The sequence below is a fragment of the Lithobates pipiens genome, unplaced genomic scaffold (genome assembly GCF_037356315.1).
Source record: "Lithobates pipiens isolate NorthernLeopardFrog02 unplaced genomic scaffold, aLitPip1_a1.2 Scaffold_22, whole genome shotgun sequence".
Classification (NCBI taxonomy): Eukaryota; Metazoa; Chordata; class Amphibia; order Anura; family Ranidae; genus Lithobates; species Lithobates pipiens.
This window is the reverse complement of record NW_027507784.1, coordinates 350288008-350300943: the sequence shown is the minus strand read 5'-3', so window position 1 is coordinate 350300943 and position 12936 is coordinate 350288008. Positions and strand designations below refer to the sequence as shown.

Genomic DNA, 12936 nt, shown 5'->3' with positions numbered 1-12936 from the left:
CTGGGTGTTGGACACACAAGGGTTAATGTATAGGGTGGGGGTATAGAGGAGTATTGGCTGGGGGGGTAATATTGGGGTACACTGGGTGTTGGACACAGAAGGGTTAATGTATAGGGTGGGGGGTATAGAGGAGTATTGGCTGGGGGGTAATATTGGGGTACTCTGGGTGTTGGACACAGAAGGGTTAATGTATAGGGTGGGGGTATAGAGGAGTATTGGCTGGGGGGTAATATTGGGGTACCCCGGGTGCTGGACACAGAAGGGTTAATGTATAGGGTGGGGGGTATAGAGGAGTATTGGCTGGGGGGGTAATATTGGGGTACCCCGGGTGTTGGACACAGAAGGGTTAATGTATAGGGTGGGGGTATAGAGGAGTATTGGCTGGGGGGGTAATATTGGGGTACACTGGGTGTTGGACACACAAGGGTTAATGTATAGGGTGGGGGTATAGAGGAGTATTAGCTGGGGGGGGTAATATTGGGGTACACTGGGTGTTGGACACAGAAGGGTTAATGTATAGGGTGGGGGTATAGAGGAGTATTAGCTGGGGGGTTAATATTGGGGTACACTGGGTGTTGGACACAGAAGGGTTAATGTATAGGGTGGGGGTATAGAGGAGTATTGGCTGGGGGGGTAATATTGGGGTACACAGGGTGATGGACACACAAGGGTTAATCTATAGGGTGGGGGGTATAGAGGAGTATTGGCTGGGGGGGGTAATATTGGGGTACCCCGGGTGTTGGACACAGAAGGGTTAATGTATAGGGTGGGGGTATAGAGGAGTATTGGCTGGGGGGGGGTAATATTGGGGTACCCCGGGTGTTGGACACAGAAGGGTTAATGTATAGGGTGGGGGTATAGAGGAGTATTAGCTGGGGGGGTAATATTGGGGTACACTGGGTGTTGGACACAGAAGGGTTAATGTATAGGGTGGGGGGTATAGAGGAGTATTGGCGGTGGGGGAGGGCTCAGTAGACGTCAGGCGGTGGAGGGGGATGGGAGGGGGGAGCAGACATAGGAGGGGGAGGAGATCTGCTGGCTGTGGATGAGATGCTCTGCTGTTGGTGACATTCTGCAGGATGCTGAACATGACTGGCACAGCTGCCCCCTCTGGTACCTGACCACCGGAGCCGCACCACCCTGCCCCCCTCCTGCCCCGGGATAGACTGATTGCCCCTCCAGGGGGATGAATGTGACGCACCGATCCTGAGAACGCAGCAACCTTCTCCTCCGCACAATGACAGCCATGAAGGAGCAACCCACCATCAACAGGGCCACCCCCCCTGCAGAGCAGGTAATGCCCCCCTACCCATCACCAAATACCCCTCATCACCGAGACCTAACTACCAAACACCCCCATTACTAAGACCTACCCACCAAATACCCCATCACCGAGACCTACCCGCCAAACACCCCATCACCGAGACTTACCCACCAAATACCCCCCATCACGGATGCCAAACACCCCCATCACCGAGACCTACCCGCCAAACACCCCCCATCACCAATATTCCCCACCTACCCACCAAACACCCCCATCATCAATATCCCCCACCTACCCGCCAAACACCCCCATTACCAAGACCTACCCACCAAATACCCCCCATCACCGATATCCCCCAACCTACCCACCAAATACCCCATCACCAATACCTACCCACCAAATTCCCCCCCATCACGGATGCCAAACACCCCCATCACCGAGACCTACCCGCCAAACACCCCCATCACCGATATCCCCCAACCTACACGACAAATACCCCCATCACCAAGACCTACCCACCAAATATCCCTCCATTCACCGATATCCCGAAACCTACCCATCAAACACCCCCATCACCGAGACCTACCCACCAAACACCCCCATCACCAAGACCTACCCACCAAATACACCCATCACCGATATCCCCCAACCTACCCGCCAAATACCCCATCACCAAAACCTACCCGCCAAACACCCCAATCACTGATATCCCCCACCTACCTGCCAAACACCCCCATCACCAAGACCTACCCACCAAATACACCCCCATCACCGATTTCCCCCAACCTACCTGCCAAACACCCCATCACTGAGACCTACCCACCAAATACCCCACCATTACCAATATCCCCCAACCTACCCGCCAAACACCCATCACCGATACCTACCCAACAAACACCCCCCATCACCAATACCTCCTAACTTCCTCGCCAAAGACCCATCACCAAGGCCCTCAACCTACCCGACAAAGACACCCATCACCAATACCACCCCATCTACCCATCACAGATTATCCCCAATCATGAAGCCCCCCAACTTACTCAACAAAGACACCCCATCACCAAAGCCCCTTAAACTACCCGACAAAGACTCCATCATCAATACCTCCTAACCTACCCACCAAAGACCCCCATCACGAGGGCCCCTCAACCTACCCAAAAAAACACCCATTACCAATACCACCCAACCTACCCAACAAAGACACCCATCACCAATACCCCCAACCTACTTGACAAAGACCCCCCATCACCGATACCTTCCTAAGCTACCAAACAAAAAAAACCCACAGATACCTCCCTGACCTACCCATCAGAGACCCCCTAGTATGATACACCCCAACCTGCCCACAAAAGCCCTCATATCTCTGATGCTCTCCAACCTACCTACCAAAGCCCCCCATCACCAATACTGACCTACCAAAAAACCCTATACCCAATCCCCCCCAACCTACCTACCAAAGACCCTACAGCACTGATACCCCCCAACCTACCTGCCAAAGACCCCCATCACTGATACACCCAACTTACCCATCAAAGACCCCCCTGCACAGATACCCCCCCAAACCTACCTGCCCAAGACCCCCATCATTGATGCCCTCCCACCCTACCCAACAAAGGTCCTCCAATGTCCCCAATCTATCTGATAAAGAAAACCATCACCAATACCCCTCAATCCACCCACCATCACCGCTGCCCCCAAACCTACCTAATAAAGACCCCCACCATCAATACCCCCAACCCACTTGCCAAACCCCTCCATCACCAATACCTCCCCCAACACCTAAGACCCTCCACCACAGACACCCCCCAACCTATCCATGGAAAACTTCCATCACTGATCACCCCAACCTACCCGACAAAGGCCCCCCCAGCACTGATATCCCAAACCTACCAAAGACCCCCTATCACCGATACCCCCAACCTACCTACCAAATCCTCCCATCACTCACACCCTACCCGCCAAAGACCCCTATTGCCAATATCCCCTAACCTACCAACCAAAGACCCCACCATACGAATACCCTCCAAAGACCCTCCCATTACTGATACCCCTTAACCTACCCAATAAAGACACCCATCACCAATACCCCCAACCTACCTGACAAAGACCCCACCACCGATATTCCCCAGCCGACCTACTTAAGATTCCTATCACCAATACTCTGTTAATCCACTTACAAATGACCCCCCATCACTAATATCCCCCAACCCACCTGCTGAAGACCCCCCATCACTGATACCCCTCAAGACACCTGTTGCCAATCCAACGACTCCCATTGTTGATACCCCTTATTCCCACTTAATACCTCTCCAGCCTTCCACTAATACCCCCAATACTGATAACCTCTCCAGTCTTCCACTAATGCCCCCAATACTGTTACCTCTCCAGTCTTCCACTAATACCCCCAATACTTATACCTCTCCAGCCTTCCACTAATGCCCCCAATACTGATAACCTCTCCAGCCTTCCACTAATGCCCCTCAATGCTGATACCTCTCCAGCCTTCCACTAATGCCCCCAATACTGATAACCTCTCCAGCCTTCCACTAATGCCCCCAATACTGATACTTCTCCAGCCTTCCACTAATGCCCCCAATACTGATACCTCTCCAGTATTCCACTAATGCCCCCAATACTGATACCTCTCCAGCCTTCCACTAATACCCCCAATACTTATACCTCTCCAGCCTTCCACTAATACCCCCAATACTTATACCTCTCCAGCCTTCCACTAATGCCCCCAATACTGTTACCTCTCCAGCCTTCCACTAATACCCCCAATACTGATACCTCTCCAGACTTCCACTAATGCCTCCAATACTGATACCTCTCCAGCCTTCCACTAATACCCCCAATACTGATACCTCTCCAGACTTCCACTAATGCCTCCAATACTGATACCTCTCCAGCCTTCCACTAATGCCTCCAATACTTATACCTCTCCAGTCTTCCACTAATACCCCCCAATGCTGATACCTCTCCAGTCTTCCACTAATGCCCCCATTACTGACTTCCCTACATCCCCTCCTGCCAATGCCCCCCATTTCTAATATCACTCAAATTGTGCCCTCCCCCTCCATGAAGCATACCATTGATTTTACAACTCCGGCACCCAAACTCAGAGAACAGGTAATGCCCCTATAACCCCCCCCCCCCCCACACACACACAGTGGGTAATGCCCCTTATATCTGATACTCCACCAGTACCCTCCCCTATATCCCACATCCTGGAGAGCAGGTAATGCCTCTATTACTAAAACACCTGAAACCCACCTGATAATCCCCCCCCCCCCACTGCTGATACCCCTCCAACATTTCCCCCCATCCTAAATGATGTAGCGCTGTACTGTATACACATGTACTGAATGACTGCCATACATTCTATATTATATTTATATTCCCGCCCCACAGAGAAATATTTTATTTATTGTGTATGTGGAAGAAATAATGTTTTCCTATAGCTCCGCCCCTGAGCACCACCCCTGAGCACCACCCCTGAGCACCCTGCTTATAGGAATCTGTTTATTTCACTGTTGGTGTCAATAAGTCCCCCAATATGGAGGTTTGATATCAGCCACTGTGGATGCTGTATTGTTGTGCCTGGGGCCCGGCTCCTCTACTTTTGCTGTATTGTTGTGCCTGGGGCCCGGCTCCTCTACTTTTGCTGTATTGTTGTGCCTGGGGCCCGGCTCCTCTACTTTTGCTGTATTGTTGTGCCTGGGGCCCGGCTCCTCTACTTTTGCTGTATTATTGTTGTACACGGGGCCCGGCTCCTCTATTTTTGCTGTATTACTGTTGTACCTGGGTCCCTGCTCCTCTCCTTTTGCTGTATTACTCTTGTGCCCGGGGCCCGGCTCCTCTCAGGAATGGCTCCTCACTGTCCAGTTCATATATATATAACCAGGGAAAATAGAACAGCACCTCTTCATGAAGACAGTAGCCACACCCACCAAGGTCACATATTTACAGAAATAATTAAATCGGGAGTAAACTTGGCCCCACCCCTGAGGATTTCTTCCAAACTTGAGGAATCTTAGCTCCACCCCCACAGAATAATGTCTGTTATCTATCATCCTGCATTGTGTGTTATAGTCAGATGTGAGGACCGCAAGGAGATAGAAGTGATGGCTGACATGACTTCTTCCTGTGTACAAAAGATTCCGTCCCTATGATGGGAGATTCCATCCCTATGATGGGAGATTCAGTCCCTATGATGGGAGATTCAGTCCCTATGATGGGAGATTCAGTCCCTATGATGGGAGATTCACTCCTTTATGATGGGAGATTCCGTCCCTATGATGGGAGATTCCGTCCCTATGATGGGAGATTCAGTCCCTATGATGGGAGACTTAGACCCTGTGATGAGAGATATAGTCCCTATGATGGAAGGTTCAGTCCCTGGGGTGGCAGATTTAGTCCCTGGGGTGGGAGATTTAGTCCCTATGATGGGAGATTCTGTCCCTGGGGTGGGAGATTCCATCCCTGGGGTGGGAGATTTAGTCCCTATGATGGAACATTCAGTCCCTGGGGTGGGAGATTTAATCCCTGGGGGGGGGGGATTCTGTCACTGAGGTGGGAGAGTCAGTGTTTGTGGTGGGAGATTCAGTCCCTATGATGGAAGATTCAGTCCCTATGATGGAAGATTCAATCCCTGGGGTGGGAGAATCTGTCCCTGGGTTAGGAGATTCTGTCCCTGGGTTGGGAGATTCAGCTCCTATGATGGAAGATTCAATCTCTGGGGTGGGAGATTCAGTCCTTGGGGTGGAAGATTCAATCCCTGGGGTGGGAGATTCAGTCCCTGGGGTGGAAGGTTTAGTCACTGGGGTGAGAGGTTTAGTCCCTATGATGGGAGATTCAGTCCTTGGAGTGAGAGATTTAGTCACTATGATGGGAGACTCAGACCCTGAGATGGGAGATTTGGTCCCTGGGGTGGGAGATTTAGTCCCCATGATGGGAGATTCAGTCCCTGAGGTGGAAGATGCAGTCCTCGAAGTGAGAGATTCAGTCCCTATGATGGAAGATTCAGTCCTTGGGGTGGGAGATTCAGTCCTTGGGGTGGAAGATTCAGTCCCTGGGGTGGCAGATTTAGTCCTAATGACTGGAGATTCAGTCCCTGGGGTGAGAGATTCAGTCCCTGGGGTGGGAGATTCAGTCCCAGGGGTAGATTTAGTCCCTATGATGGGAGATTCAGTCTTTGGGGTGGGAGATTTAGTCCCTATGATGGGAGATTCTGTCGCTGGGTTGGGAGATTCAGCCCCTATGATGGAAGATTCAATCCCTGGGGTGGGAGATTCAGTCCCTATGATGGAAGATTCAGTCCCTGGGGTGGGAGATTTAGTCCCTATGATGGAAAAATCAGTCCCTGGGGTGGGAGATTCAGTCCCTGGGGTGGGAGATTTAGTCCCTGGGGTGGGAGATTTAGTCCCTATGATGTGAGATTCAGTCCCTGGGGTGGGAGATTTAGTCCCTATGATGTGAGATTCAGTCCCTGGGGTGGGAGATTTAGTCCCCATGATGGGAGATTCAGTCCCTGAGGTGGAAGATGCAGTCCTCGAAGTGAGAGATTCAGTCCCTATGATGGAAGATTCAGTCCTTGGGGTGGGAGATTCAGTCCTTGGGGTGGAAGATTCAGTCCCTGGGGTGGCAGATTTAGTCCTAATGACTGGAGATTCAGTCCCTGGGGTGAGAGATTCAGTCCCTGGGGTGGGAGATTCAGTCCCAGGGGTAGATTTAGTCCCTATGATGGGAGATTCTGTCGCTGGGTTGGGAGATTCAGCCCCTATGAGGGAAGATTCAATCCCTGGGGTGGGAGATTCAGTCCCTATGATGGAAGATTCAGTCCCTGGGGTGGGAGATTTAGTCCCTGGGGTGGGAGATTTAGTCCCTATGATGGAAAAATCAGTCCCTGGGGTGGGAGATTCAGTCCCTGGGGTGGGAGATTTAGTCCCTGGGGTGGGAGATTTAGTCCCTATGATGTGAGATTCAGTCCCTGGGGTGGGAGATTTAGTCCCTATGATGGGAGATTCAGTTCCTGGGGTGGAAGATTCAGTCCCTGGGGTGGTAAATTTAGTCCCTATGATGTGAGATTCAGTCCCTGGGGTGGGAGATTTTGTCCCTATGACGGGAGATTCAGTCCCTATATTGGGAGATTCAGTCCCTGGGGTAGGAAAATCAGTCCCTATGATGGGAGATTAAGTCCTTGGGTGGGAGATTCAGTCCCTATGATTGGAGATTCAGTCCCTGGGATTATAGATTCAGTCCCTGGGGTTAGAGATTTAATCCCGGGGGGGGGGGGATTCAGTCTTTGGGGTGGGAGATTTAGTCCTGGGGGGGGGGGCATTCAGGCCCTATGATGGAAGATTCAGTCCCTGGGGTGGGAGATTCAGTCCCTTGGGTTGGAGATCCAGTCCCTTGGGTGGGAGATTCAGTCCCTGGGGTGGGAGATTTAGTCCCTATGATGGAAAAATCAGTCCCTGGGGTGGGAGATTCAGTCCCTGGGGTGGGAGATTCAGTCCCTGGGGTGGGAGATTTAGTCCCTGGGGTGGGAGATTTAGTCCCTATGATGTGAGATTCAGTCCCTGGGGTGGGAGATTTAGTCCCTATGATGTGAGATTCAGTCCCTGGGGTGGGAGATTTAGTCTCTATGATGGGAGATTCAGTTCCTGGGGTGGAAGATTCAGTCCCTGGGGTGGTAAATTTAGTCCCTATGACGGGAGATTTTGTCCCTATGACGGGAGATTCAGTCCCTATATTGGGAGATTCAGTCCCTGGGGTAGGAAAATCAGTCCCTATGATGGGAGATTAAGTCCTTGGGTGGGAGATTCAGTCCCTATGATTGGAGATTCAGTCCCTGGGATTATAGATTCAGTCCCTGGGGTTAGAGATTTAATCCCGGGGGGGGGATTCAGTCTTTGGGGTGGGAGATTTAGTCCCAATAACTGGAGATTCAGTCCCTGGGGTGAGAGATTCAGTTCCTGGGGTGGGATATTCAGTCGTTATGATGGAAGATTCGGTCCCTGGGGTGGGAAATTCTGTCTTTGGGGTTGGAGATTTAGTCCCTGGGGTGGGAGATTCAGTTCCTGGGGTGAGAGATTCAGTCCCTATGATAGGAGATCCAGACCCTGATGTGGGAGATTCAGACCCTGATGTGGGAGATTCAGTCCCTGGGGTTGGAGATTTAGTCCCTATGGTGGGAGATTCAATCCCTGGGGTGGGGGATTCAGTCCATGGGGTGGGGGATTCAGTCCCTATGATGGAAGATTCAGTCTCTGGGGTGGGAGATTCAGTCTCTGGGGTGGGAGATTCGGTCCCTATGATGGGAGATTCAGTCCCTATGATGGGAGATTCAGTCCCTATGATGGGAGATTCAGTCCCTGGGATGGGAGATTCAGTCCCTGTGGTTAGAGATTTAATCCCTATGATGGGAGATTCAGTTCCTTGGGTGGGAGATTCTGTCCCTGGGGTGGGAGATTCTGTCCCTATGATGGGAGATTCTGTCCCTATGATGGGAGATTCGGTCCTTGGGGTGGGAGATTCGGTCCTTGGGGTGGGAGATTCGGTCCCTGGGTGGGAGATTTGGTCCCTATGATGGGAGATTCAGTCCCTATGATGGGAGATTCAGTCCCTATGATGGGAGATTCTGTCTTTGGGGTTGGAGATTTAGTCCCTGGGACAGGCGATCCAGTCCTCTGAGTGAGAGATTTAGTCCCTGGGGTGGGAGATTCAGTTCCTGGGGTGAGAGATTCAATCCCTGGGGTGGGGGATTCAGTCCCTATGATGGAAGATTCAGTCCGTGGGTTGGGAGATTCAGTCCCTGGGTTAGGAGATTCAGTCCCTGGGGTGGGAGATTTGGTCGCTATGATGGGAGATTCAGTCCATATGATGGGAGATTCAGACCCTATGATGGGAGATTCAATCCCTGGGGTTGGAGATTTAGTCCTTATGATGGGAGATTCAATCCCTGGGGTTGGAGATTTAGTCCTTATGATGGGAGATGTAGTCCCTATGATGGGAGATTCAGTCCCTGGGATGGGAGATTCAGTCCCTGTGGTTAGAGATTTAATCCCTATGATGGGAGGTTCAGCCCATATAATGGGAGATTCAGTTCCTTGGGTGGGAGATTCTGTCCCTGGGGTGGGAGATTCTGTCCCTGGGGTGGGAGATTCGGTCCTTGGGGTGGGAGATTCGGTCCTTGGGGTGGGAGATTCAGTCCCTGGGATGGGAGATTCAGTCCCTATGATGGGAGATTCAGTCCCTGGGGTGGGAGATTCAGTCCCTATGATGGGAGATTCGGTCCCTGGGGCAGGAGATTCAGTCCATATAATGGGAAATTCAGTCCCTTTGGGAGATTCTGTCCCTGGGTTGAGGGATTCAGTCCCTATGATGGGAGATTCGGTCCCTGGGTTGGGAGATTCGGTCCCTGGGGTGGGAGATTTAGTCCCTATGATGGAAGATTTAGTCCCTGGGGTGGGAGATTTAGTTCCTATGATGGGAGATTCAGTCTCTGGGGTGGAAGATTCAGTCTTTGGGGTGGGAGATTCAGTCCCTGAGGTGGTAAATTTTGTCCCTATGACGGGAGATTTTGTCCCTATGACGGGAGATTCTGTCCCTATGATGGGAGATTCAGTCCCTATATTGGGAGATTCAGTCCCTATATTGGGAGATTCAGTCCCTATAATGGGAGATTCAGTCCCTGGGGTAGGAGAATCAGTCCCTATGATGGGAGATTCTGTCCTTGGGTGGGAGATTCAGTCCATGGGGTAGGAGATTTAATCCCTATGATGGAAGATTCAGTCCCTGGGGTGGGAGATTCAGTCCTTGGTTGGAGATTCAGTCCTTGGTTGGAGATTCAGTCCTTGGTTGGAGATTCAGTCGTTATGATGGAAGATTCGGTCCCTGGGGTGGTAAATTTTGTCCCTATGATGGGAGATTTTGTCCCTATGATGGGAGATTCTGTCCCTATATTGGGAGATTCAGTCCCTATATTGGGAGATTCAGTCCCTATAATGGGAGATTCAGTCCCTGGGGTAGGAGATTCAGTCCCTATTATTGGAGATTCAGTCCCTGGGATGATAGATTCAGTCCCTGGGGTTAGAGATTTAATCCCTATGATGAGAGATTTAGTCCCTATGATGGGAGATTCAATCCCTGGGAGGGAAATTTAGTCCCTATGATGGAAGATTCAGTCCCTGGGGGAGATTCAGTCTTTGGGGTGGGAGATTTAGTCCCTGGGGGGGGGGCATTCAGGCCCTATAATGGAAGATTCAGTCCCGGGGGTGGGAGATTCAGTCCTTGGTTGGAGATTCAGTCCTTGGTTGGAGATTCAGTCCCTGGGGTGGGAGATTCAGTTGTTATGATGGAAGATTCGGTCCCTGGGGTGGGAGATTTAGTCCCCAGGGTGAGAGATTTAGTCCCTATGATGGGAGATTCAGTCCTTGGTTGGAGATTCAGTCCTTGGTTGGAGATTCAGTCCCTGGGGTGAGAGATTCAGTCCCTGGGGTGAGAGATTCAGTCCCTGGGGTGGGAGATTCAGTCGTTATGATGGAAGATTCGGTCCCTGGGGGTGGAGATTTAGTCCCTATGATGGAAGATTCAGTCCTTGGTTGGAGATTCAGTCCTTGGTTGGAGATTCAGTCCTTGGTTGGAGATTCAGTCCCTGGGGTGAGAGATTCAGTCCCTGGGGTGGGAGATTCAGTCGTTATGATGGAAGATTCGGTCCCTGGGGGTGGAGATTTAGTCCCTATGATGGGAGATTCAGTCCCTGACGTGGGAAATTCTGTCTTTGGGGTTGGAGATTTAGTCCCTGGGACAGGCGATCCAGTCCTCTGAGTGAGATTTAGTCCCTGGGGTGGGAGATTCAGTTCCTGGAGTGAGAGATTCAGTCCCTATGATAGGAGATTCAGACCCTGGGGTGGGAGATTCAGACCCTATGGTGGGAGATTCAGGCCCTGATGTGGGAGATTCAGACCCTGATGTGGGAGATTCAGTCCCTGGGGTGGGAGATTTAGTCCCTATGGTGGGAGATTCAGTCCATATGATAAGAGATGCAGTCCTTGGAGTGAGAGATTCAGTCCCTATGATTGGAGATTCAGTCCCTGGGGTGGGAGATTCAGTCCATATGATGGTAGATTCAATCCCTGGGGTGGGGGATTCAGTCCCTATGATGGAAGATTCAGTCCCTGGGGTGGGAGATTCAGTCCCTGGGGTGGAAGATTCAGTCCCTGGGGTGGGAGATTCGGTCCCTGGGGTGGGAGATTCGGTCCCTGGGACGGGAGATTCAGTCCCTGGGTTTGGAGATTTGGTCCTTATAATGGGAGATTCAGTCCCTATGATGGGAGATTCAGTCCTTGGGGCAGGAGATTCAGTCCATATAATGGGAAATTCTGTCCCTGGGTTGGGAGATTCGGTCTCTATGATGGGATATTCTGTCCCTGGGTTGGGAGATTCGGTCCCATGGGTGGGAGGAGTCTTGTAGTGAGGAATACACTGGGCGGATATCTCCCTCTATGGGGAGAGCTGGGAGACCCGCCCATCACCAGAGGAAAGGATTCCCTCCAGTCACAGCAGTCAGGCGGAGAGTTCCTGTAGTGAGGATTCTCTCCTGTAAGAGGGACGGAATAAATCTCATCTCCGGATAATAAATCCATCGGTCATGTGACGTCATCCCGTGTGAGACTTCCTGTAATAAAGACCGCCCACTACTGCAGGGGGACTGGTCTTGTCCACGACTCCTCATGTTGTGGATGGAGCCTGCTGGCCCCTCCCACTCCTGTGAGTGGTCGGGGGGATAGTCTTTGGAGGTTTGGGCTGTGAGTGGTCGGGAGGAGCGTCTTTGGAGGTCTGGGCTGTGAGTGGTCGGGAGAAGAGTCTTTGGAGGTTTGGGCTGTGAGTGGTCGGGAGGAGCGTCTTTGGAGGTCTGGGCTGTGAGTGGTCGGGAGAAGAGTCTTTGGAGGTCTGGGCGGTGAGTGGTCGGGAGAAGAGTCTTTGGAGGTCTGGGCGGTGAGTGGACGGGAGGAGAGTCTTTGGAGGTCTGAGCTGTGAGTGGTCGGGAGAAGAGTCTTTGGAGGTCTGGGCGGTGAGTGGTCGGGAGGAGAGTCTTTGGAGGTCTGGGCGGTGAGTGGACGGGAGGAGAGTCTTTGGAGGTCTGGGCTGTGAGTGGTCGGGAGAAGAGTCTTTGGAGGTCTGGGCGGTGAGTGGTCGGGAGAAGAGTCTTTGGAGGTCTGGGCTGTGAGTGGTCGGTAGGAGAGTCTTTGGAGCTCTGGGCTGTGAGTGGTCGGTAGGAGAGTCTTTGGAGGTCTGGGCTGTGAGTGGTCGGGAGAAGAGTCTTTGGAGGTCTGGGCGGTGAGTGGTCGGGAGGAGAGTCTTTGGAGGTCTGAGCTGTGAGTGGTCGGGAGAAGAGTCTTTGGAGGTCTGGGCGGTGAGTGGTCGGGAGGAGAGTCTTTGGAGGTCTGGGCTGTGAGTGGTCGGTAGGAGAGTCTTTGGAGGTCTGGGCGGTGAGTGGACGGGAGGAGAGTCTTTGGAGGTCTGGGCTGTGAGTGGTCGGGAGAAGAGTCTTTGGAGGTCTGGGCGGTGAGTGGTCGGGAGAAGAGTCTTTGGAGGTCTGGGCTGTGAGTGGTCGGTAGGAGAGTCTTTGGAGGTCTGGGCTGTGAGTGGTCGGTAGGAGAGTCTTTGGA

At 52.1% G+C, this 12936-nt stretch overlaps 1 protein-coding gene across 1 annotated transcript in view; it reads left to right on the top strand.

Moving 5' to 3' along the window:
* Positions 1 to 1004: 1004 nt before the first annotated feature.
* The window catches only part of DPP10 (dipeptidyl peptidase like 10), a 190050-nt gene continuing 178118 nt past the window's right edge, over positions 1005 to 12936 (top strand). The window contains exon 1 of the mRNA XM_077449772.1: positions 1005 to 1294. Within this exon, the coding sequence (XP_077305898.1) occupies positions 1238 to 1294 (57 nt within the window). The 5' untranslated portion in view covers positions 1005 to 1237. The remainder of the gene's footprint in view (positions 1295 to 12936) is intronic.